Source organism: Falco naumanni, chromosome 4 (assembly GCF_017639655.2).
Source record: "Falco naumanni isolate bFalNau1 chromosome 4, bFalNau1.pat, whole genome shotgun sequence".
NCBI lineage: Eukaryota > Metazoa > Chordata > Aves > Falconiformes > Falconidae > Falco > Falco naumanni.
The window spans coordinates 5,257,828-5,284,204 of NC_054057.1; the positions used below are offsets into that span (position 1 = coordinate 5,257,828).

At 39.0% G+C, this 26,377-nt stretch overlaps 1 protein-coding gene across 1 annotated transcript in view; it reads right to left on the minus strand.

Annotated features, from left to right (window-relative positions):
- Nucleotides 1–582: 582 nt before the first annotated feature.
- CMC1 (C-X9-C motif containing 1) overlaps nt 583–26,377 on the minus strand; it is a 44,205-nt gene continuing 18,410 nt past the window's right edge. Inside the window, exons 3-4 of the mRNA XM_040593237.1 lie at nt 2,136–2,226; nt 583–842 (exon numbers count right to left, since the gene is read on the minus strand). Of these exons, the coding sequence (XP_040449171.1) occupies nt 728–842; nt 2,136–2,226 (206 nt within the window). The 3' untranslated portion in view covers nt 583–727. The remainder of the gene's footprint in view (nt 843–2,135; nt 2,227–26,377) is intronic.

Sequence of the window (26,377 nt, forward strand, 5' to 3'; positions counted from 1 at the left end):
GCACAATCTGCCTCATTCTGAAAGAGGAAAGCAGGGGACGGATCCTGCCGTCAGTGATTTTGCCTTCATTGTGCCACCTTCTCCTGTTCTCGGGGAAGGTCTAGATCAGTTGACTTTTTCTCTACAGTCCAACAGGTCAGTCTGGGCCACACACGGGCACAGGGCACCCATCTCTTCTGACAACGTAGACTCAAAAATGAGTCACAGTGTAGGCAAAAGTACTATCAGGCTCCCATATGAGTCAGTATTTTCACGAAAAATTGGTCCGAGAAGCTCTGCGCTTCTCCATTTGCCACCATTTTCCCCTAGTAAGAGCATTGCCACGCATCCTCAGCTTCAGATGACAAACAGACCAGTTTTAATGTATACCCAGTATGTGATCAGCTAATGCAACTTAAAGGTGAGCAATTTAAGTTTTTATGTAGCCTGCTACATGTAACAAGACACAAGCTTTGAATTCCAAAAGGCCATTTGTAAATCCGTAACAAAATCTCAAGTTCAGACAGAGCAACAGACCTTTGCAACTCCTCTCACAAACTGTGACTGCATGCTTTGTATCTTTACAGAAAATTTAAAAATTCATTTTTAAGTTCAGGGATTTTTATTCTCCATTCATCTCATTTTGTGTATTTCGGTTAAATTCCACACAGAAGGGAACATACTATTTAAGTCTGCTTAAATCAAGTCAAATCAGAGGTGAATAAAAAATTTGAGACGTTCATTTTAACTACACATTTGAAGTAATCTTCTGTCTTTTTTTCTTAATTCCAGTTGCTCTGTATTCTTCTCTTTGCTTCAAATACTCTGCTTTGCATTCTTCATAGAATAATGGATCAGAATAGCTACAAGACAAATAGATAATACTGTTTTTCATCTTGGCATATGGAACAGATATTGCATGAACAACACTCGTAACTGATCTTTCCTTTCACACCCAAAGAAAATTTGCTCGTCTTCAATAATAAAGATTTTTTTAATAAATACATAAGCACTAAAGTTATCTCTATAAACTATAAATACCGAGCTGCTCTGCATTCTCTCGTATACTGCTCTCTCTTGAGGCAGAGTCCTTTTCAAGCCTCTACAGTGAAGCCACGAAGAAGAATGGCAGAAAAAGGAAAAGACGTTTGGTACTTCAGCTAAATCATCTGTTATTACTTGCAGTTAGCTTCCTCAGTGTGGGAATCTGCTGGATTATGCTTATTTATGCAGGTTTTATGCACCCAAGCGATTACTGGGAACAGGTTCAAGTCTATGTCTCAAACAGTAGGTCTAATTAAAAAATTAAATTAATTTTTCTCATAATTTTGATTTTTTTCATAGTATTTCGGTTGAGTGGTGGTGTTTTCTCTTTTTTAAAAAAGGCAAAGGTACAGACAAATGAAACCGAGTAACTCCAGCAAGTTCTTGCTGTGGTTAGGCCTGACCTCTTGCCTAGCTGCATATGTTTTTTCATCAGTTCCCAAATAATTGAGAATAACTGTCACTAGTTCAAAGGCATTTAATCTTAGTTTCTGGTTTAACAGGGCAGGACACTCATTCTACCCAAAACCAAACCAGCCTCCTTCTTCCCCCAGGTCAACCTCAAAAAATCCTCAACCCTGGGAAATTCAAGAATCTAACTCTTCAGCCTGATGGCACTGGGGATAAATCAGAACTTCCAAAAGAGATGTTTCGATCCACCATGGCATCAAGTTGACATCTCTAACAATTTCCTGTTGCTGTTCACAACAGCAGGACGCTTTCAGAACAAAGAGTAAATCTTAACAGTTCAAGAAGCAAAATCAAAACAAACGTACCCTGTCTCACTAACACAGTACGAAGGTACTTGCCCTGCTCCCCCCTATCCCCACATCCGTAATTCAGCATAGTGAATACGGGACAACATGTCTTCTGGGCTGAGCATCTAGATCCATCACCATTTAAATCAAGAAGAGAGTTTATAGTCACAGGACAACTTCATTAATGAAATAAAATCTTGTCACATTTTTTAATGAAGTGAAGTTACAATTCTCAGAAAATACATCCAAGTCACTAACCTTGCATAACTCTTTCGACAAGGAGTTAATGTTTCTACTCATCTCTAGATTTTTATAGGCCATGCAACAAAACAACAAAAACTGGAAGGGACTTACTAGCCAACCAGACAGTCTTTCAGGGCTGTGTTCTCCTGCCGACACTTCACCACCATGAGAAAACCCGTTTCTTGACAGCATTTAGTAAATGCTGGGGGAAAAAAAAGAGAAAAAAAAAAAAACCCAACAACTCACAAACTAAATCTGAAGTTAGAAAAATGACAATTGGTACAAAAAATCCTCCTATGTGTATACTGTTCCATAAAAAAAACCCTTGCAGACCAGATCAGATTTATTTTTAGTACAACCATCGTTGGCCTAGGGTCTCCTACTGTTTGTAAGGTCTTTGTCACTTGTTTAGCAACAAGATTTTAATTGGATTCCTCCCCTCATCATGCAACACGTTCACACACATACTGCCGTTGCTAATGCCAACAAATTTCTGAAGTTATTCTTGCAGCAAATCCATGAGTCTTGTGTCTGCTTTTCAAACAGACTACTCGGGGCTATCACAGCAAAACAAAAGGAAGCATGGAAAGTTAGGTAAGCCACGGTTGTTAGCACTTCCTCTGCAATGAAAGCTTTTGAAATTACTGAAGTACAATTGTTTCTACAAATTAAGAGGGCAGTAATGTTGACAGAAACTACTGTCTCAAGGAAATGCCACTGGCAGTCACCTCCTGTGAAGGTTTCCTTGGGACAGGAGCTAAGAAACTGTGAGGTCATGGTTCTTTCCTGGCATTTCCAAAACTCTTCCTTGGGAGTGCAAGGAGAAAGCCAGCAGTTTACCAGCTGGGAGTGCCAGGTTGTGCTGCACAGCACTACAGTGCTCCAAGGACCCCTATCTTCTCTGTGCCAGGTAGTGGCCTGTAGCTGTTCTTCAACACAGAATTTCTCTGAAGTCCAAATGGCTATTAAAGAGCATTGCCCTCAAAAATATTGATGATCATCTACATTTCTGGGATCATGACCTCCAGCATTTAACAAGGGAGCATAAAAGGGGAAAGAGTCAATGATCTCTCTCTTCCCAATCTGTTTGCTCAATGAAATGAAAGTCCCTGGTCAGTCTTAGGGATCTTGAGACTTTAAAAGTCACCAACTCACTGAAACAGAATGGCAAAGTCAGGGTTAAGGGTGTGTTTTTTATCTGGAAGTAACTAAAATTACGCCTCATTGTTTCCAGGACCCTGTACAGATGTTTCACTAAATAAAAACTCTAGATTAAAGACTTGGCTGTTACTCCCATCAGGAGATTTCAAACTGTTTCGTTATAAGGGGTCTGAGTTAGTAATATCTGCATTTAACAGGTGAGAGAGAGCGAGCCAATTGCCCAAGATCAACCAGTAGCCAGGTCAAGAACAAAGTCGAATCTGCTGTGTCGCCTTCCAGAGTTCCATCCGTTTCTCCTCCTCTGAGCTTCTGGTAGTGATTTAATATCCAGCAAATTTAGGGCATATAGGAATCACTACATTCTTGCACACCTTTAGCAAAACTTACAGCTAATCCAGTAACATCACAACTAAACGGTGCTATGTTATACAAAGGGTAAATCACATTATCTATACTCGGTGTATATGAACACCGAGTATGTTTACATACATTGATATGTGTGCACTGAGTATCACATATGTGTGTATATATATGCTCAGTGCATTACTCTTATTCTGTTTTGTCCAAAAACTTGTACTTCATGTACCCACAGTAGCGTCTTCCTCTTTTTGTACACACAGCAACCAGGTATGTATTATTTACAGAAACAGAAATTTTGGTATCACTTCCATTCTTTAAGTTTACTGTACAGATATACCTTCTGAAGCCATGCTGGGCATCCAAAAGGCACCTCAAGCACCTGCAAGTACCTGACCATGTGAATATATGGGCAGAACTGTTAAACACACCAACTGTAGCACAGTCCTGTACCTGTTGTATGTTTTCATGACATTTAGCTGAAGTTTCAGATTTCCCTACTAAGGAACTGTTGATCCTGTACAATGATGTAGCTTCCATTACATCAAAACTAAAATAAACAAGAAAACAGATTTATGCCTATAAAAGCAGCAAGTCTCTCCTTAGCTCCTAGCAGATGCCCACTGAAATGGGCATTAAGCAATCACAGGCCTCAGTGGAACAAAACCCACCTTCTAGTATCCTGGACACTTCTGGCAAGACTTAAAGGAGGAGGCGATCGAGCAGCTGCAAGCAACCCTTAGGTGAGGATAATCTGCTTGTCCATGGCTGTATTAATCAGACTTTTGATAAAGACATTTATTAAAAAAAATAGTGTTTTCTCAAAGTATTGACAACAGTCTTAAGTGTCCTTACACTGCCAAACTTACATGTATCTTTGCAAAACTTTGCAAAGAATTGACATCTTATCTACTTTGAACATATTACTGATGAACACTTAAAACATACTTCAACAAAGCACCTAACGTTACACACTGGTAACGTTACCATATGCCATCTGAAAATGCACCAGATTCAAGTATGCAAAAAATGGGTTTCAATTAACCAGTTCACTCCCAGTTAGGAAGACACTGTAACCTGTGCTCACAGGTATTTACTAACAACCATACTCAATTGCTACGATCCCATTTGGCATGTGTTTCATTTTCAGACCTAAAATCACCCAAGTACACATGCACAGATCTCAGGGTACTTCTGGATAGCTAAAGTTTACGAAGCAGTGTAAGCTCAGAACACCACGACTATTAGGTTATCAAAATGTTTCTTTGGCTTTTAAATAAATCTGATGATTCTTCTGTTCTTGCCTGGACTGTTTACATGGAATGTCCCTACATCAGCATCTCACAAAAAGCATACCTGTATCACATTTCTAAAACGGTCCTTTTGTTTTTACCAGGAAAAATATGAGAAGCCTTTGAAAGCTTATGGTTTGCCTTTTGACCAGTTTGATTTCTGCTCTCTACAGGCACTTCCTTAAGTGCTGTGCTGTTTGGGTTTTTCCCTAGTAATCATTCCTTCTGGAAACTGTGAAGTAAAAAATCCACTGAAGACAACAGGAGGTCCCTCTCACTTGTTAGCTCACCAGTCTTGATTGGTTCAAGGCGCGATGTCCCAGTGAACAAAACCTGACCCGCAGCTGCAAGCACTCCCTGGCTTCAGACAGCCCACTTGCGGTATGTGGCCAGGCAGCTGCTAATTCATTAAAACTGCTTCCAGCTTTCTAGCTTTAACGTTACTGGTGCTCAACAGCAGCAGGGGCAAAAGGAGCAGGGTAAAGCACGCTGGGCATCCTCACGTGAGCACACAAAACTTGATTCTCTCTCTCCTCTTACTTCCAGCACTTCAAAATCCCTTTGGCAGTCACGTAAGGAGTGAGACAGGTTTAGTTACAAACATTTACCAGAAACCTTACAGGAGTCTGGAGAACCTTGTTTTATTTTTCATTGTGCTCTGTCACGCTCACAGCTCTATCGTGAAACAAAACATCTCAAAATTGTGCAGCACGAAAGAGTGTTAAAACTACTTGTTTGGACAATAATCTCACAAATAGTACACAATAGTTCCAGATACGATCTCAAACCAAGAATTAATCTCCACTTCCATAATCTTAACAATCACCACTCGTTCCTCACTCAAGCGGTATAAAGCTTCAGAGTGCGCAGCAAGATACCACAAAAGGAGCGGATACACAGGATCTGATTAAAACCCATTGTAGTTTAACACTTCAGCAGGTATAAGCGGTAATCAGAAGGCTAGAGAACCTGGTCTCACACTCAAACCAACCTCCTTCCTGAGGTACTGAACGTGATACAAAGAACAATTGTTCTTTCAGAGCAGGATTGACCTTTGAGAAATCTTGTGCATCTTCCAATCTTCACAACTTTAGCAAATAGCCTTCTGTGACTCTACAAGAGACAGTGCAAGCAGCAAGCTACCAAAACAGAACCTTAGGCGGCAGCGAAACTAGATGTGAATTGGGGCCAGTCTGCAAATCCACTGCAGACTGTAACACAACAGAAAGAAACGTTACAAACAAACAATAAACATTTTCCCCAGTATTTACAAATACAAGCTAAATAAAATGAACGGAGGAGCCAAAATGCCTTGTTAGAAAGGAGGAAAAGCTTGCCCTCCATAAAATGAACACTGATGAGGCTTTGCCAGGACAGCTACATATGTCCATCACTGAATGCTCCATGCACAGATCCAGTACTGCGTCAACGAGCTGCAGGTGCCTACTAGTTACCACGGAAACTGGCCACGGACCCCTCTCTCACCTGCGGCAGTTACGGTTCTTGACATCATATCTGACATAGGTCAGCCCCACAGGCTGTGTCTGAAGGGACGCACACACAGCAGAGAACTCTTCTGGAGGCTACAGCTCAGAAATAGTTCACTGAGCAGTTCATCACTGATTTGAGGCTAGATTCTGTCGTCTTCTCTCTCAGGAACAAAGCTTTACACTTCTGTTTTAAGGCAAATCCCAAATGAATTTTGGGCACAGTTCTGAGAATTTTTAGTCTTCTTACTTTGTTGGCCATTACAGCCACCCAGAGAGATTTTAACTGCTAAAGCAAGCTTGCAATTTAGTACCTTCTCTAAATCAGCCATGTGTGTTAAGGCTGAATGGTATCTGTGCCAAGACGAAGGTCTGCTTTTAACTGAACAAAAGCTGAATTACTGTATTTGAATACAGGGCAATTCAGTTTTGCCAATTCTCACCTGCTAACTATGGCATGCTGGCACACACAGGTGATCTCCCCATGATGCAAAGACCTACAGTTTTCAGGGACAGTCACGGTGGCTTTGTGGGCCGGGTCAGTGATGAGCGAGCCCTTCCATGGACTGACTCTTCAGCAGGGAGTATCTCAGGGAAGCTGCTCTGTTTGGTCCCAGGCACCTCCAGATCTCTAACTGCCCAGGATCTAAGAGCAGTATTGCACTGGGTCTCCCTGTATCAGCTTACCGACTTGAGAAAGCAAAACATGAAGAACAAGGGGAAAACCAGCTGCTTTTGTAGGTCCCAGCACATGTAAGGTCACAGAACAACAGAAGAGCTTTTAAAAGCCTTCTAATTTTTTTCTAAAGCTGTCCGGACATGCGTGTTTTTATTTTTTATAAAATCCTATTCCAAGTCTCTGTATAATTCTGTTCAGATACAGAATTATACAAATAATGTTGGAGGTTATCAAGAATTACTTTTGAATGTCTGACTACTTGTTAGTATATCCGATGTTTGATTAAGAACTGCTTCAAGTTACAGAGCACTCTTTTATTAAGGTTTCTTTGATAATTAGCTAGAAGATTAACTCAGTAAAGAACTTTATAAACAAAGATCCTTACAGTCCACCTAAGTCTTTGCTGGAAAATAGTTGGTATTTAAGAAGAACATTTGTCTTTATTATTTTTAAGAGGTTCCCCCCCCCCCCCCCCCCCCCCCCGCCCCGCCTTTCTAACTTTGCTACAGGATAATATGGGAAGCACGCAGAAACCAAAGTGCAACGGGGTAACGGTTCAATTATCTCAGAATAAAGACTGGACAAATGATTTCCCTGTCTATCCAAGCAGAGAGGCATATGAAATAATCAGCACATGAAAGTATTGATTTTCAAATTTTAAAAGATCAGATCCATTACCAGAGAATTAGTTATAACAAAGTTGGTAGAGTCCACCAACAGATGTCTGGGTGCATACACCTCTTAATTTAAAAAAGAACTAAAAAGCCAGGGTACTGCCCATTTTCATCTTGGAACACATTTACAGTTTCAAGTAATATTTGCTCCTACATGATGAAAATAAAAACTTGGCAGGATTTTGACTCAAAGGGACAAACCAACATCTGGCATAACACAGAGCCACAGCTCTGCTGCATAAAGATACCGCTTTTCTTCCACACCAAGGTTAAATTTAACATTCTTAATCTCAGTGCAGACCTACAAACAGTGGACACAAAACCAAGGCGCCATATTTAAGATGCAAGTGTTCCACCCTCAAGCAGGGGTAGGCTGGTCTCTTCAATGTGCTGCATTCAGCGTGAAATGGCAGAACTGGTGTGTGGGACTGCAAAAGTTTCAGCTACATATATGTAAAGGAAAGAATTTATGAAAAAAAACCCACAAACCCAACCTGTAACACCCTGCCCCAAGCATTAAAAATAAACAGAAAGTTTTTACTTTTTTGTGGTTTAATAAAAGGGAATAACCAGTAAGCAGATTACATTTGGGGGGCGGGGGTAAAGTGTTGGGTGGTTTTTTTACTTTAAATTTAAAAATACTAAATAATTATATCTTTCTGCAAACACGGAATTCTGTCCGTGCGCAATGCAAGAGAAGAGCAAAAAGCATTTGGAAGTTATCTCCAGCTAACCAGCTGCATGGAAACTGCGTTGATATGACAATGCCAAGTGACCATCATCATTACTTTCAGCATATGAACTGTGTGTAGCATGAAGGCTATTTCTGGAAGTTCATTTTTTGCAGATTCAGATTATAACAGTATTTGGCACTTTTGTATCAACTCATACTGCAAAGTGTTGTGCAATTCATATAAAACTGTAGTTTTATCCATCATAATTATGTATCTATTTTGCAGATGTTCTTGTACACAAAATAAATGAAATATTCCCCATTATCAAGATAAATTGATCCTCTCAGGTCTGGCTCTAGTTTATTTAAAGACTTTACAATTTTACTACTTAGGAGAAAGTCCTACAGAGGTGTTATCTCACCATTTATATTTTCTCAACACTTATGATACTGCTATCACACTCTTAAAATAAAAAAAAAAGCTTGTATCATGATCCAGACCAGGCTTATGTTTTATTCCTGGGTTAAGTTTTTTTCCTTTACACAAAAAAGGAAATAATTTTGTCCAATGCTTCGGTTGTTCCTGGAGATCTAGCACTGGGTGGAGAAAAGATGCCCAAGTAACAACGAGGATTTGGGGGGCAATGGTGGAAGGAGGAAGAAACGGTTCCCTTTAAAATGTGACCAAGGACAAGATTTTAAATTCTGTTTGTAAAATGTGTACAAAAACATGAAATTGATATAAAACATTATCAGCAACATTTTATGGTGAAGTTACTATGCTTTTAATTTTGTATTAAATTGTGATATATCAGCTTGTTACTTTAAAGATTACTCAGTATGCACAGCACAGATTACTGGCACGTTTAATGAGACAGAGGAAGTAGTAGGATGAACATGAAAAGATTGTTTTAGATTGTAGAGTACAAGCTATTTGATATTTCCAACACAGTACAAAAGAAAGCTTCTCTGTAGATTGCTCATGGTTCAGTTAACATCACTGAATATCTAATACCTCCAACTCAATTAATTCTCACCTGATTAAGATCAGTCTGATATTCAAACTAAATCATCTCTCCAGTCAAGTAGAAATCAATATTTCTGATTTTACTTTTAAATTACAATAACAAATAAAATACATGCATCGTCAGTATGCCAGGAGTAGCTTTCCTATTCTAGTCTACTATGGCATGCATAATACAGCTGATTAAAGAATTATTCTAATTTGAGCAACAATATATATAAGACAGATTAATTTGAATAGAGGGAGACAGCATGAAATAATTAAATGCATCTTATATAGGGCAAAGAGAAAATTGACATAAAATAACCTTGACTCTTTCAAGTGAACCTCTGTTATCAGATCAAATACTTTGTCTCCACAAATATTCATTTGTTGTAACATAAAAATAATCATATACTTTCTGTTTTCCTGCCCATCACCACCTCCCAAAAAAGCTTCTCCCCATTTCAGCTTTTGTAGCTCCAACATACTGCTGGGGGCATCTGTCCTGGGGCAGATGGTCAATACATAGTAACACACAACACAGGACTGGGGAGGAAGGACGATTCCAGGAATCCAAGAATTTTAGGGAACTACTATTCACTGTGTTAAAGATCTCTCCTCCTGACTAATGCTTTCCAGGGCACTCTCAGCACAAATAACCAGCTTTGCGTTAAAGCATGCAATACAAACTGGATCCTCCAGTAGACTACAGCATCTCTTGCACTCCTATATTAAATGCTGAAAAGTTACTTGTCCCATGATTGAGAGGTGAATATAGAGCAGGCATCTTCAGGAAGACAGACAGCACGACTACGATCTGCAGAGGAAGAATATTTCCCCCAAAAAATAGAAAATGTTTCTCTAAGCACACTGCCTTGCAGTAAAGAATACATGTTACCAATACCCTAGAAATAAATCTGAAGACTTTGCTTTAGGGGACACTTACAGTTAGAGATGAGAAAATAACATACTGAATCAGACAAAGGGCCCATTTGCCCTGTATGCCTTCTGCCTCAGAAGCCAGTAACAGCTGCTTCAGGGAAAGGTGCCATGAAGTCGACACTATGGAAAAACAAATTCTCAAGTGAAGTTTCTTCCTAACTCCTATCAACTGTAAGATTGGCTTATACCTTGAAGCATAAAGTTCTCACATGCCTTTAAAACCTTTATGATCACCTGCACAGTGGGTCTAAACTGACAAGCCTCCAACAGAAGAGGAGGAAGAAAGTGGAAAAAAACCACCCCAATACCAAAAAGGCACAGGCTAGCCGGAATTCCTTCAACATCTGTCTGCCCCAGCTTGCTCAAGTCCTGCTGAAGTCCCAACTATTTCAACTGTGGTTATGTGTCATACCATGGATGCCTTTTTCATTAGCAAGTTTTCAAAATCCTGCTGCAAAAATAAACTGGCTTCAAAGTATCCCTTGGCTGGACGTAGAATAGGCCAAAGCAGTAGGGAGGAAAGGTATTGTCTGCTGATCAGAGCTGTTTGGGAGTGGGTTTTTGTTGGGGGTGTGTTGGCTGGTGGTGTTTTTTTTTACAGAACAATCCAGTTACTTGTTTGGTAATGCTATCTACCTTCCCTTAGAAGCAACAGTCTCAACAGTTTTCATCTTTTAAATGCACAGATATTACAAGTTTCTGGGTTTGATCTACTGCTCACACCTGGCAAGAGCATATCTTTTCTGAAATTAAGGCTTAGACAGGGCTTTTCAGATGGAAACCAATGGCTTATTTAAACTTTCTGTTTCAAAAGTTATTAAAAATGATTGGGTTTTCGCTTGCGCTGTTTGTTGGGGTTTCTTAGAAACCACAGTACCACACCAGTTCTGAATACACATATAAGGCACGCACGGATTCTCCAAAATCACTTAATTCAAAACAGAAATCATTGCTCAGCTGCTGGTCTTTTTTTTTTTTTTAATAGAAACATTAACAGGGTTTCTGTTGTTTTCAAACCCAACAACCATTAAAGACCGAATTTCTGGGGAAAAAGGGGGATACTAACAAACCACCATCAAGGGATGTCAAATAAATCCAAGAAAGCCATGAACAATGAAGACAGTCCCATTCCCATATGATACAGAGGCTCACGGTGGTGGATGCTCTCTCACTGGACTCACTATACATGCTCTGCAGTCTAAAATTTACTCCCAATTAGACTGAGCATTGTGGCTGTTTGTCAGAGGTATACCCAGAAACCCAAAGCAACAACAAGGAAGTACTTCTGTCTGTCCCAATTAACCCACACTTGTCCACAGCAGATTGTTGGGCATTTTCTTCCGAATTTCATGAGCATTAGGAGACAGTGAATGAAACTGAAAAGCAGCAAGTCAAAGAAAGAAATTAGTTAAAAAAAAAAAAAAAAAAAAAAAAGACTGAGGAACACAGCCAAACACAGTAATTCAAGCAAACCCAATCAGTACAACTAACAAAAAATAGACAAAACTGTTAACAAAAATACACCAGATTAATTAGAGTTTAAAATTGGAGTTCTGAAAAAAGTATACACATGCGATCTTACAGTACTTTCAGCAGTTCTTAGTTCTGCTGCTTGGACAAGGACAGGTCAGCTCTCCTCATTCTACATTTCTGTACCAGCCCTGCACACGTGAAATCTGACCAAAATTATTTTGGGGGGATAAGGGGTGGAAAGATTAAAGTTAATTGTCAGTTTGATAAGAATTCCGAACGCACACATGATACGTGACTATGGAAAGTGTTTTCCTAAGTTATCACAGAGCCTGAAAAGATGAATTTTTAAAAATGTACAGCTTAAAATGTCAGATAGTATTTTCCTGACTATCGCTGAATGCTGATGAAACACTGTGGTAAACATAATTTGTTAGTAATATGCGCTTAGTCACTAGAATTTCAAAAGAACTTGGATTTCAACAGTAAACGGAGCTCTGACACAAATGATGCAGAGAAGTATCTACTTGTTAGCTTTAGTGTAGTAGGCACAAGCCTGACCTGATCTAATCTCCCATCTTGGATTTCCAGATTTGTCAGCATTTTGTGTATGCATGTGTATACACATATATCTATACGTGTATGTATTCTGCCTCAAAACCACAGAAATATAGTGCACCGCCACACGCATTAAGTAAGCTCCAGCTCTTTAAGAGCCAAGAGCCAAGTCCTCCTCCCTCTGACTAAGCAAGACACCCAGAGCACAGCAGTACAAAGAAGAGGGTTATGTCCTCAGAAAATGGAAGAAATAGCAAATCATGTATCAGGCTTTACAGTGCCTGTACTTGCTCAGGCAAGGCAGATTTAAGTGCTCAAAGATGATAATGTGCTGGACTACTGAGGCAGATTTGTCAAGAAAAGCATACCTTCTTTTCTTCCCATTGAAATTATGAAGAAAAAAAAAAAAAAAAAGAATCCTTTTACGCAAAGTAAGTATGTTGTTGTGAAAGTTTACTTGGGTAAATCACGATTTGCCCACTAAAGATACTCGCTTTACGAATGTTCTTGTCAAGTACAAGCATTGTCTTCCATGTAAGGTTTCAGGTAAAGCACACCCAACGAGCACAGCCACCCAGCTGAACTGCACTGTTTTTAAACAACTGCTTCCTTTAAGACTGACTTGATCTAATTCTCCTCTTACCCTGCAGTAAGTATCCCTGACATCAAGCGTTACCACACCAGGCACTGGAAGAGGCAGAACTGGAACAAATGCAAGTTCCCCCATGGCTACTGTCTGTCACCGCCTGCTTTTCTATAAACAAGCGCATCCAACTTGAGCTGCGCAGAGTAGCCTCGCTGCTGCTTATCCTCCCACCTCCTCCGGGAGCTGCTGAGCCACTCAGGGACGGCTGAGAAGTTAGCATAACAGATGATTAAAAGAAACAACATCCCCCTCCCTCTGTCCCATAGTGACTGACTCCTTAGCTGAACTCCAAGTTAAAAAAAAAAACCCAAAAAACCAAAAAACCCCAACAAATCAAAGCCCTATTTAGAGAAGCCAGATTCACCCAGAGGCAGAAAGAGCAGTGGTGTCCCTCTACCGCACGGTGGAGGTAGAGTAGGTCATTTATGTAACTCCTGAAGAGGCGATTACACAGCTCCGCCGCCGTAACACCAGCTCTAATTTACAGCATGCTCTTTCAGGAATATTTCCCCCCCCCCCCTCAGTTCAATTTAGCGTATTTCTAAAAGTATGATTTTAACTCAAAGTCCCAATACCAAACTTTTTTTTGTGTGTGTGTGTGTTTGCTTTTTTATTATTATTAGTTCTCCCTCCTCTGAATTAAACAAAGTGTCTTCTAAGCAAAAGTGAAACGGATTTCAAGGCTGAAGAGAGTGGGAGCGGGATGGGGCATACAGCATAGGGTCAAAACTTCAGGCCGCCTGGGCACACCAACAAGGATACAATATTAAAGATTAATACACTTGTGTTCTTTTTAAAAGAGGAAGTGACTCTCCCTTATAGATCAAAATTAATCCCCGATCATCAATCACTCCAGCATCTCCAAAACAGACTACCATGTACTTACCTTAGTTTGCAGTGTATATTTAGTCTCTCTTTTTTTAAAAATTACTAGCCTTTAGCATATACCAGTGTAGAGGCATAGGAAGAATTCCTCCCGAATGAGGTACTACTCAAGCATTTCTAAGGATGACAGAACCAGAAGTGTTATTTTCCAGCAAAAAAAAGAAAAACTGTGCTGCATCTATATCCTGAACAGTATACTGAAGAGTAACTTGACCCTTTGCAATGGTGGCCAGAGTGTGACAAAGTATGTATAATCACTTTTTCAAAAGAAAGTACGTCATTGACTATGTAGGCAGTCAGAATTTCAGACTTCCCTATTCATTTCATGATTCTGAATAGATGAATTTTAACAATGTGACAAGAAAGCACACTACTAAAGCTTAGCAAGATCTGGCCATTTCGTAGTAACCGTATAAGGCTTATCTTCCATCTTCTGTAAATGGTTTTAAATAAATGACTGTGATAACCAGGCACCTAAAAAGGACTGAACACCAGATATAGCAAATAATCCAGCCACCATACTCCTCCTGTATCTTTGAAGCGGTTACACAAAAGAATGACAAAACAGTAAAACTCAGTATTTTGTTCAGATTCTGGAAAATCCATGAGCTGTGAGCACTGCACACTGCCCTGCAGGAATAGGATGGTTATGATGCTCCCCTTGACCAGGAATTGCCCCATGCCACACACCCTCCCTGAACTGGTAATACACATTTTCTTCAAACTTTTCAGAGACGTTAAACTGAACAGATTAGGCCAAGGCTATTGAGAACCAGGCAAGACTGGCAACTTTTTACAACCCTACAAGTTACGTTCTGAACCAAAAGCTTGCATTAAAGGTAGCGATCAGCTCATGTGCTTCTACTCACGGAAGGAAACTGATCATAGAAGGGAGGAAAAAAAATCCTAAAAACAACCAACCCACCATCCCCTCTAACCTACCACGTCTTTTGGTCCAGTGCACAGCTTCCAAGAATCATTTATTTGCCCAGGCAGATCGGGCACGGACATCAAGCATCAGAGAAGGCAGAACTGATGACATAAAGCTCTACTGAAAAAGTCACTGGTTTTGACAAGAAAGCACGAGGCTGAAGCCGTGATGTCATGCCTAAGAATACAGCAGATACAACCAAGCAGATGTTTCTGTGATGTTACTGGCCATCGGAACCTAACAGTATACCTGGTGCCATAGCATTACACATGTATAAGGCACTGTAATAACAGACCTGATTCTACAGAGAAATTAAGAGATGAGGTCATTTCTCCACAGCAAAAATTATAATGTTGAAGACAGTAAAATGCAGTATTTGTAGACAGAGGATTTACAAATAAGCCTTTGATAAATCCACAAAAAAAGCACCTGCCACTGTTTGTCAGCTATGGAAGTCCCTCAAAAAAGAGGAACTATTCTTCAGTGCAAAGTTTAATAAGCAAATGGCATAAAAATCTGTATAGCACCATAGACCAACGCATCTGCTATAAAACTATTGGCAAAGGAGACATTAAAAATATAGAGGAGGACAAATACATATGTAGCTTTAATTTAGAAGCCATTTTAGTCACACTTCTTCCCATGGCATGAGGATACTTCCTATGAAATATCATATGCTACCCAAACAAGAACTACTCAGCTTTCTAAACAAGTCAACAAAGTTTGTTTCTAACAAGTTCAGTCACACAGGCTCAAGCTGCTGTAAGGCAAGATGTGACAGAAGAACTGGTGGCAGCCGAGGACACTAAGAACTCAAAGCAGCACTCGGTGGCTAGGACACAAGCAGAAACCGTTAGAGGGTCTTAACGCTGCCATTACCATGGCCTTCTCAGCAGCACCATTCATCCCCACGTAACCTTCTGTCTTCCATGTCTACTTAGAGCTGAAAGCTCCTTGGGGTATATCCTGACTTCTATGTAAGGATCTTTACTGGTTGGGACCTCTCAGTACTATGACTGGATTACCGAGTACCTTCTCCACTGGTACTCTGAAATTAGAAGAACATAACGTGGCTAAAAATCTTTCTTCCATTTTCTGGGTTCTGAACTAAATGAGCTGTACTCACTGAATGCAGATGTACACATGCCTCCACCACCACAGATTTGTCAGTATGTAAGTTTTTCCAAAGATTTCTCTCACCTTTATTCTGAAAGGAAAAAAAAAACCCGCCCAAAAGCTAGCATATGCTGTATTAATGTAAAACCCCTAGAGGGCAACTAAGCTTCAATTTCAACCTGCATAAATATTCAGCTCCTTAACTAGTTTACAGATTATGTAAACTATTTCCTTCAACCTTGGGGTTTTTCCCCTCATTTAAAAGAAATGAATCCTTTTCATTCTCAAATCACATTACTGCTGCCTATTTAGTGTAAGTTAATCACCAGGGCACAACCAGAGACTGAGTTCTCAACCCAACAAAGCTCAAATGTGTGCAAAAGAGAACAATAAAGAAAACACATGCAAGGGCTTCATTTAAAGACAGAAAACAAGCATATGAAAGTCTGGAATTACTTTCTTTGCATTAAAGACCTTTAACAATACATCTTGTTTATTATTCAGCTTAGTATTAATTTATTGCATGGCATCTGTTTTCCTGTCCAGCAGGCTGGTTGCAAGTCTCAGATTTATGAATTTAAGTTTATACTGTTGGGATTATTTGCCTTTTTTTCCCCTATGTACTATGATTTCAACCTTACATATCATAAATATTTGGGGACAAAAAAAAAGATGAACAGGAAATCAAATGTCAAATTAGTTATGGAAAACAGTTTCATTTATTCTTCAGTCTTCAGCTAGAGTCTGGGTCTGCTGCTAGTGATGAAAGAAAAAAAGGGAAGTAACTGGGGCCATAAAAGTAAAAAAACTTCATTCAGTTCCAAGTGTTTTTCCCAAATTTTAAAACTGCTAACTCCAGTGTTTAGCTGGGCCTTGTTTATAATGAGGTAGCAGGCATCAACTGCCCTTCCCCTACTTCCCACCGTATCTTGGCGGGAGCTGGAAGGCACTTACTATCCTGCCAGTCCACATCTGCACAGAACCTGCAGACACACTGATGTTTAATGTTAGAGGACACACTAACAAATCAATGGGACTCACAAGCATTGTGGAAGCAACCTGAGATAGGGACGAAAAAAACAGCTTAAAGGAATCCTTTAGCAAATGCCCACGAAGCCCAACGGTTTCTACATGGCTTTTGCAGGAGATCAAATACCCTAACAGAAATTCATATTTTTATGCATACCAATTGCTTTATGCATACCAGTGCAGTGCCACATATGCACTGACCATGATAGTTCTCCTTCATGTATGGTCTTATCCTCATTTACATGTGTGAACAGAGACTAAAAATGACTACCAGTGGAATTCACTTTACGTAATTTTAGACACCTAAAATTTACATGTCTCACCTAAAGCTGATTCTGGAAGTACCCTGCTGACCCTTCTTGTTGCCTTGACACAAAACAGAGAGACAGAGCGAGCCAGCAAGCACAAGTTACTTCCAGAATGCTGTCAGGTCCCACTCAAGAGATTTAAACAGTTTAGACTGGTTTAGACTAGACATAACTTTCACATGACTAGAACAGGGATGAATGTCTCCCATCCTACATGACTTAACAAGAAATCATAAAGGAGGAGTTCAAGGAGCCAACATAAGTCTCCAAGCTTAGTGCTCCACTCACAAGCATCTCCTCTCCGAATACTGCAGAATACTATCAAGTCGCTGCTGCCCCACTGGAGCTCTGAAAGACTGCATAAGGGAGAAGAGGAGGGCTAGACACTGTTTCTTATTCAGATCCATCCCCTCTGCTTGCCTGAAATATAACAAGCTTTAAGTGATCATTCTGACTTTTGCCACAAGTTCAGCCAAGGCTTAGAAGGCTTGAGCACTGGAGAACTGTTAATACAAAACCTGCCAAAGTAAAAAGTTATTGTGCAGTCAGTTAGGGTTTGGACCACAAAACACTCGTTGCTACCGTATCTCTTTATATGGGTGCCCATAGCACACGGTAGAAGCTAAACTTTAGCATATCAACTTTGTAATCAAGCTTTAACATCGACTGTATTACATTAGAAACAAGGGAATTCCACCTGCTTCACATAAAGCAATTGTACTCACTGTTGCAATTTACCCTTCATGTGAAATATACCTAGGCGGACCTGAAATAAAGGTAATTTAGAGTTTCTATTACCATAAGTACTTTTAACACACTTAAGGAGGTGACTTTTTTCTCCTCCTTATTAGAGTGGCTGAATTAGCTTTCAGGCAAGTCAAGCAACTCAAACACTAGGGCAACGGTGATATTAATGCCAGGTCTGGAACAACAAGCACTGCACCGAGACCACTGCTTATGCCTCAGAGTGAAAATACTTCTGTGAACTATGAGCCCTGGGTAAGACCATAAGATCAGAATTCAGCTGCACTAATAGAATTGCCAGTGAAATGTTGCACTGATTTCCTAAGTTCAGCTCGTCATCGTTTAGAAGAGAACTTCATTCTGCAGTCACAGCAACCCAGCAGTCTTCCACAGAGACTGTAACATATTTTTGCATTTAAAACTCCAACACGGAATCTTACCTTTCATTAACAATAGCAGTAATGAGACACTAATTAAATTCAGGTACATAAATGCATATTTGAATATGTAAGCAGTTATCTAGAAGATAACTGAATTAGCATATTTTACTTAGGGAAAAAAATTAATCACATGCCATATTTTCCTGAACTACTATTTAAATGGCAAGAGCAGAAGAGAAAAACCTGAGACCAGAAATATTCATCTGAATTACTAGCCTGTTGGGAGAATGCAGCTAAAGCAAGAGTTGCCAACTCTGTCAAATACCTTCCCTCTATAGAAGTGCAAAAATTATTTTTTGGCGTGGTGTTTTACTAAGTATTCTCTGCCCAACAACGAATGTTTCTCAAAAGTTTATGCACAGTCAGTAACTAGTATTTACACAAATCTGATGGCAGAGTGAGGAAGACAGATTCCCTGAGCAATATTCTGTTTTAACACAGCTGAAATTTCATAGTTACTCAACAGATGAAGCATATTAAAATGAACTTACACAACAGCCTTGCTGAAGCAAGAGGATTCCTTTCCACACCATTCTCACTCCCCACAAAGGACTTAAAATTTTTTCAAGATGTTTTAAATGTACAAAGTTAAAAAAATTCCATCACATATACATGTATATGCTTTTTATTTTCCAAGTAGTAGAATCATGAATAGTTTTCCAAAGTATAAGATGAGGACACCTCTGTTAGAAAGAGAAAGCTGAAGAACAATTAGTACTATTACTCAGTAGTAATGAAGCATCATTAGATGTACATAACACAAAATATTTTAAACATAGGACACTGGATATAAAAGTGGATATTCCTGTGGTGAAGACACCACAGGAACTCTGAGCACTGTTAGTACCCTGTTAAAGATTAGTTAGCTACTTACTAATTAATTAGTAATTAAATATTTGGTTATATAAGCCCAAACAGTATACATTCTTTTATATTCTTCTTTTCCATACTATATGGAAAGCAATGGTAAGTTTCTGTTCTTTAACTAGACAGATGTTGAAGCCTACATTAAGGTACCAATGCAAAACAGTGCCTTAAAATAATGTAAAAATGTAAACACTATGGCCTGGCAGAATTCTGAACTTCCTGACAGGCAGAAGGAATACGCCCATCTGAACCCCTGACAGTCCACGTGCTTGCCCTGCTGCACTGGGTCTCACTCAGCATGCCATGCTTCTTCAACTGTGTTGACTTTTGCTATCAAATATCTCCCTCTGATCTGCAACCTGGAAACAGAAGGGACATTTCCTGCACACCCAAACTTTCTGCAAGCTGCACTGTTGGGGTAGGAAATGGGATGGCACACAAGACAGGTACCATCTTCCCCAGGTTACTATTCTACAGCCATACACAGGATGGTATCACAGACAAATTAATGCTTATGCAAAACCCGTAACACACGGGTTTTCTATAGTTAGGAGCTCAATTTCTTCAGCAATGCTTAGACTGTACGTTTGTTATGTTTCTTAAACATAAGGCACACTCTAAGTTGGAAAGTTTATATACATTAAGAAGGAGCATTAAAAAAACACTCAGAAAACACAAAACAAGAGGAGGAATCAGGACAGATGAGGGATGACAAACCTGGATTTACACCAAAAAAATAAATAGTACTTTTCATCACTGGCCTTATGAATTATTTTGACTGGGCTGTCAGATTCACTGTAGAAAATTACCACCACAAAGGCAGAAAAAAAAAGTAATGGGCAATAAAGTGCAGCATTTGAAGTTGCAGACCACGGTCACTCTTCTTTACTAGATACCATTTTCTTCAACCTGAAAGCACTAGTTTTCCCTGTTTTACTTCATGACATTATGATTTTGGGTATTTTTGTTTTAAATTCTCCACGGTCCTGAAAACAACCCTGGAATCTCGGGGTCCAATACCTTCCCTAAGCCATCTCAGGAACTCAGCAGAAGAAACAGTTTTCCAGGGTGGTTACTGAACAAGCCTTTTATTTTCCCTTTTCTTTTTCCTCTTCTTGCCTTTTCTAGGTAAAAGTTTGTCCTATTTCTTCCATTAAAAGTGCTGATTTGTACAGACCATTACCAGGAATCTGAGAACATAAATGGCTTAATATAAAAAGAAAAGTTAGTGTAGGCATTTAATAAAGCCCCAAAACTTAGGAAAAAAAAAAATCATTCTTTGAACAGTAAAAAAAACCTAGGCATTGGAACAGCCTTTCTATAGAACCCGCAACATCGATCAGGTTACAGGACAAACACAGGCACACTAGATATGGCCACGAGAGAAAATGATGGCCTAAGAAAAGTCCTTTCCAGCCCTGCGTGCCTCTTACACTTCATAAATGTGCCCTCCAATGAGGAGGGAATTGTCTAGAGCACTCGGGTTGGATAGTCTCTTTATACAACTGAAGCTAATGCTATTAAAGCACAGTTAGACCAGCCTAGATCACATCAAGAAGTCCTGCTTTCAACCCTCTCCTATGTGCTTCCACGCTAAACATTTCCTATACAGTAAACAATAGCATTCGGAAGTTCTTTTTGCCAACATAAGCTGTGAATTCATAAAGTGATTTTTAAAAGGTCTGACAGTCTACACCCACAGATGTGAGATTACACCTCAAGCCACATCTTTGCAGTGCTTTTTCACCAACTTCATGAGCATCCCGTTACAGGAAAGTATACAGGATGTTTCTGTCACCAAGAAACAAAGCAAGACCTGTACCAAGGCTGGTGTGCTGGTGTAATGATTAATTTACACACATAAGCAGACCTATGATTTAGTGTTTCAAAAAGGACTATTTAAATATCCTCAAAATATGTTCTTGATCTGGAGGGCTTGGAGGGCATATTTAGTTTATATTGAAAAGGGGGAGAAAGAAGACTAGATACTTTCTGGAGAAATTCTGCATCACATACAGGAAGAAAGAAGGCTATAAAGTGCAAGACAATATATGTGACAAAATTCATACAAGGAAATCCTGAATTTGACTATTAGAAGTGAAAAAAAGGGCATTTCAGACTTCAAGAAAACTTTCTTTAAACTCATTTTAGGAAAAAGGTAAGAAGGCAGATCCCTTAATACCATAATTGAAGTCCAAAATACTATTTCAACTCCTTCCCAATACAGTGGCTATCAAGATAAGAATCTGTTCATCCAAGGGAAATTTTCATGCATTGCTCTTTTACACTATCTTCTCCGAAATTCCTAGTGTAGGTCCTTTCCTACTCATTATCCCATCAGAATTATTACCTTCCATCCCTTACAGGATTCCTTTCAAATCCTTTACTAGTATCCCCCTCAAATCTGGAATACAGCAGTGAAATTGTTTTTCTTGTTTCCTGATCATAAATGTAAAGCCTCATCCATACCTCCAAAGCTCTGTACAGCTCTAGCATTCCTTGTCCATCTCCCTTCACATCTTCTGACCAGCTCTGCAGCTCTTGATTACTTATCCAAAATAATTCTCGCCTTCTGTCACATGCCTACACTTCACGTAAAGGTATCTATCCTGATCTTAGGCAGCACGCATTCCAGGCGCTCTTTTCTGCAAAAATGTTAAAAATAAAATTCAGAGGGATGACAACAGAGCACACCTGTTTTACGGCCTTTCACTACTGTAGCCTTTACTCATTCCTTAGGCATCAAACCTTTAAGTGAAACATTCTTCAGAGCACCAACCTCCCTACTCTATGCAGCACCACAGAGACAACTATTGGAAAACAACATAGTAACAAAACTAAATTAGGGGGTGGGAAAGAGGGGGATGATTTTCTGTGGCAGTTACTAAAAGGACCTGAACAATAATGCACAAGAATGTGGTTTTACTCAGCAACAGACAAAACTGTTTCAACTTTTTTTTTTTTTTTTTACGTTCTCATCAGTCCATGTTGCTAGCACAGGATCCACCAATTTCTATAACGAGTCAGTGCTGGAGGGACAACTCACTCTATTTAGCCTAAGCAACTTTTAGAACTACTGTTCCACATGGAAAGAGAAGTTTAAAATTATTTCATCCCAAAACAGGATGAAAATTTGAGATTTCACTAAACACACTGATGTTTCAAGAACACCAAAAAGCATGAAGAATATTTAAACCACCACATCTTGTTGAAAGTGTGTTTATTTGCCAAAATGTATTTCAGCTTTAACTCGCATTCCCCTACTGCCTGATAAAGCCTGTAATTCCTGCCCTTTTTTTTTTTTTTTTGACTGCCTCTGCTGACTCATAATATTCTACACAAAGATATATACACAGGAAATAAAGGAGATCAAAACTACAACTCTCATAATGCACTGCGTCGTAAAATCAAAATATATTAGATCAAACTGCAACTACTATTCTGACTCCCATTTTGCTCAACTGGAATTAATGAAATTAATTTCAATTTTTGTGATTCATATGAGCAATTTTCTTTGGCAAATACACTTGCCCACTTCATGTGCTTTCTAAAGAATGATGGACAGAAGTTTTCCCCTACTACCTTACCATCAATATCATACATTCTTTACAAGGTCAATACACTGCTTGTAGGCTATCTGAAAGCTCACTATTTATTGTATTTCTGAATACACAATAGCTACTTTTTGACCAAGTTAAGTTCTGTTTTCCACTGCTGATCCAAATGGTATCTCCACAAAACATTCTGACTTCAACAGTTGAAAAATAACCTATTTTCTGTGTGAAAGTAACCCCAGGGTAATATTCATAATTCATACACAATATAAATATTCATACACATGCAACGGGAATACAGCATGACCTCCTACAAGTATTAGAATTATTTACACAAAGTGCTAACTGTGTTACTGTTGAATGTAGTATCTAAGAGGGGTTTATAATCCAGAACTGCAAAGCAACTTATATACTTAATACATCATTAAGGATATGCAGTTAAACTAACAGTTACCATAAGTCACACGTGCTGCCATTAATAATGCATTGCTATGTGCAACTATACCACAGTAATACTGTAACAACACATGGCATCTGTAGGTTACCACCATCATCAACGAATGTATACAAAAAAACCCCTATGGAATCCCAAGTATGCCCTCACTTGCTAGTAGTACGAATGACACAGAAGAAACAAAACCTGTCAACTGGGAACGAAAACTATGAGAATCAGCAAATATTGTATGTAACAACTAGGAAAAGATACAAACCTGGTATTAGTAATAGGCTGCAACAGTAACTATCCTAGCCTCCTCTTTTTGTTGGGAGAACAACTTGACCAGGTGTCCCCTGTCCACTGCCTGCTTCCCTATGGATACTCACCTCACAATCAGAAAAAGTGGTTCTCTAAAAACTGGTCTAAATACCACAAAATACCCCAAGTTCAGTAGCTACAGGCAAGCCTGAATTTCTCTATTTTCACAGCTTTCATCAAACCAACCCTACCAGGACTGTAACACATGGAACCAGCTACTCAACCCAACAGTACAGAGTTTACCAGTGGAGAACTGGAAATAATTAAGAGCACATAAAAGGCAACCTTAGCCTCAAAGAGCTAAACACCAGATATAACCCAATCAGATTCAATTCTTCCCAAGTCACAGGATCTATGTTAACATATCCTTGCTGAAAGCAACAAGCTTGAAGAAAGGATGTCAAAGAGACTTTTCACACTTTTCTCATCACTGGTCAAGGAATTTCCAGGTACAGAAGTCACATGAAGAGAGAAGCAATGATCCAGATTTGATGGGAAGTTTGTCAGGGAGCAGTGATATGACTAAACAACTGATGATCTTGGATCTTTATTTCAAGTCCCGCACTTCAAACGATCCAAGAGAAGATACAAAAGGACAAAAGCAATTGTTTTTCTCCTTTCTTTATATACAATTAAAGTACTTCCATTCTGCAGACACAGTCTGAAAGAACAGTTTTCCCCCTGAAACTGGATCACCAAGTTAACACCACAATGTAATACCTGTCTCTCACCATAAAAGCTGGGAAAGAAGCAATCCCATTGTTCCATCCCCAGCAGCTAGCTTGGTCAGTGCTCCTGTCATGGATATTACTACCATGTACTACAGTAACCCAAAATCATGCAGACATTCTCTACTTAAACCAGCATTTGTTAACATCATGTAATTAACCTACGCTATGTTAATACATTGATACTGGACAGGGTAAACAATTTGAAATTCAGGATCTTAACTGGAAACCAATAAAACCTCTAAGTTGAGAAAACCAAACTGAAAGACTAGACAACACACAGGTAACCTCTTGAGGTTGTCATCTACGAGCTCTGAACTACCAATATCACTTTAGTATGTATACACAAAAATCTCTACCAGGTAAGATAATCAAAATTAAGACAGTGCTTGTAGGATATGGCAACCTAGCTGAAATTGATATTCATTAGAGTACTCTTTGCATGAATAGGAGCATTTGGACTCTGTGGTCTTTATCAGAGCCCCAGCTGGTAATGGTTGAAGGTTAATGCCTTACCCCATTCTGTTCAATTTTCTGTCCTAATTAGTCCTCCAAATCTATAGCTGTGAGCACCAAGTGTCTGTGCTCAAAAGAAACTAATTAATGCTAGCAAATTAGATCAAGTCCAAAGATCCAACAGCCAAACTCTTAAATGCTCCTTGTTAATAGGAAGTGTAGCTGTCAATAACTGCTGTTGGTGGCTATAATGAGGCCTCTTTCTTTCATTGAAAGTGATTTCATTTCTCTTTGTCCCTGTAAAAGCTGTTCCATTCCCTAATAAATAAAAAAAAACCCCACACAACTAAGTTGCAGTGGTAAAGCTAGCAGTCTGACCCATTTCTTGTCATCAGCTGGGTTGAAATGACATAGAGAGGGGAAGAAAAAAAAAATCAAATAGGGCAAGTTCCCTCCGCAAACATTTTCTTCAAAGTCCTAACACCAGCTAGAATGCTTAAATTTCCATCGCCAAGCCACGCAATATGCTCTCATATTTCTTTTCTATAAAATCCCCTGAAATAGCTTAGGGTAGTTAATGCTCTAAGTATCGTTAAAAAAAAAAAAAAAAAAAAAAAGAAAAAGGAAAAAAAAGACCATGAGATCTAGCATTTCATCTCTTCAAACTGTAATTTACATATAGCTGTTTCCTCTGCCCAGTTTGTTGAGGCAAAGCTCAATATACCATAATCCCTCTAGAGATTGTATTAATTCACATAGTTGAATGTGATGAGAGTAAATGTTCACTGGAAATATATAAAGCTGAATAATTTTTTTCAAAATAAAAGCTATTGTGTGCAAACAAGAACATCATATAAAAACTCAGCAACTTACCCTTGAGAAACTCTAGCAAGGGAAAAACACATAGTAATTTACTACCAATACTAAACATAGCTGTACACTATCAAAACACCTAAAATAATTTAAGTAACTAACAACTGCACAGCATATTCAACAGTAATCTCAATAGCTTTGTATAGGGTCACAGGGTCACACACAATATGACTATAATGTACTTTAATAGTCAGACAATAAATACAGCAAGAGGACAACATTTTTCTCCACTCCTCCACCTGCATTTTTGTCACTGGATTGAAACTGTTCTCAGATTATACCAACCTTCCTTTCACGAAAATGAAGTTGAAGGCAATAAGGCATCATTCTATGTTATTATTCCTCCCATGTAACCTCTCAGGCTTTCCATCAAACTCTGAACAATATGCATGCAAGCACATGTAAGCAATTTCTGGCCACAGCAAGTGAACTAGAAAAAAGTTACCAGGAGTTGTCGTGTAAATTACTGATTTTTATCAGCTATTTCACAGTTTCGCTTTGGTCAATTAGAGGATTCCTGTATTCCCAAATACTCCTAAAATACGTGAATAAAAAAAAAATAAATTTTAAGGACTATTATTTTACATTGAGGCAAAGCAGATGAGCAAAGTTCAGCTACAGATGGTGATTTGGGGTTTAATTTGCTTCAAGAAAGTAAGATTCATCAAAATTTTCAAATGTGACCATCATGTAACTTCCCACTACTATCAGTTTTAGCATCTT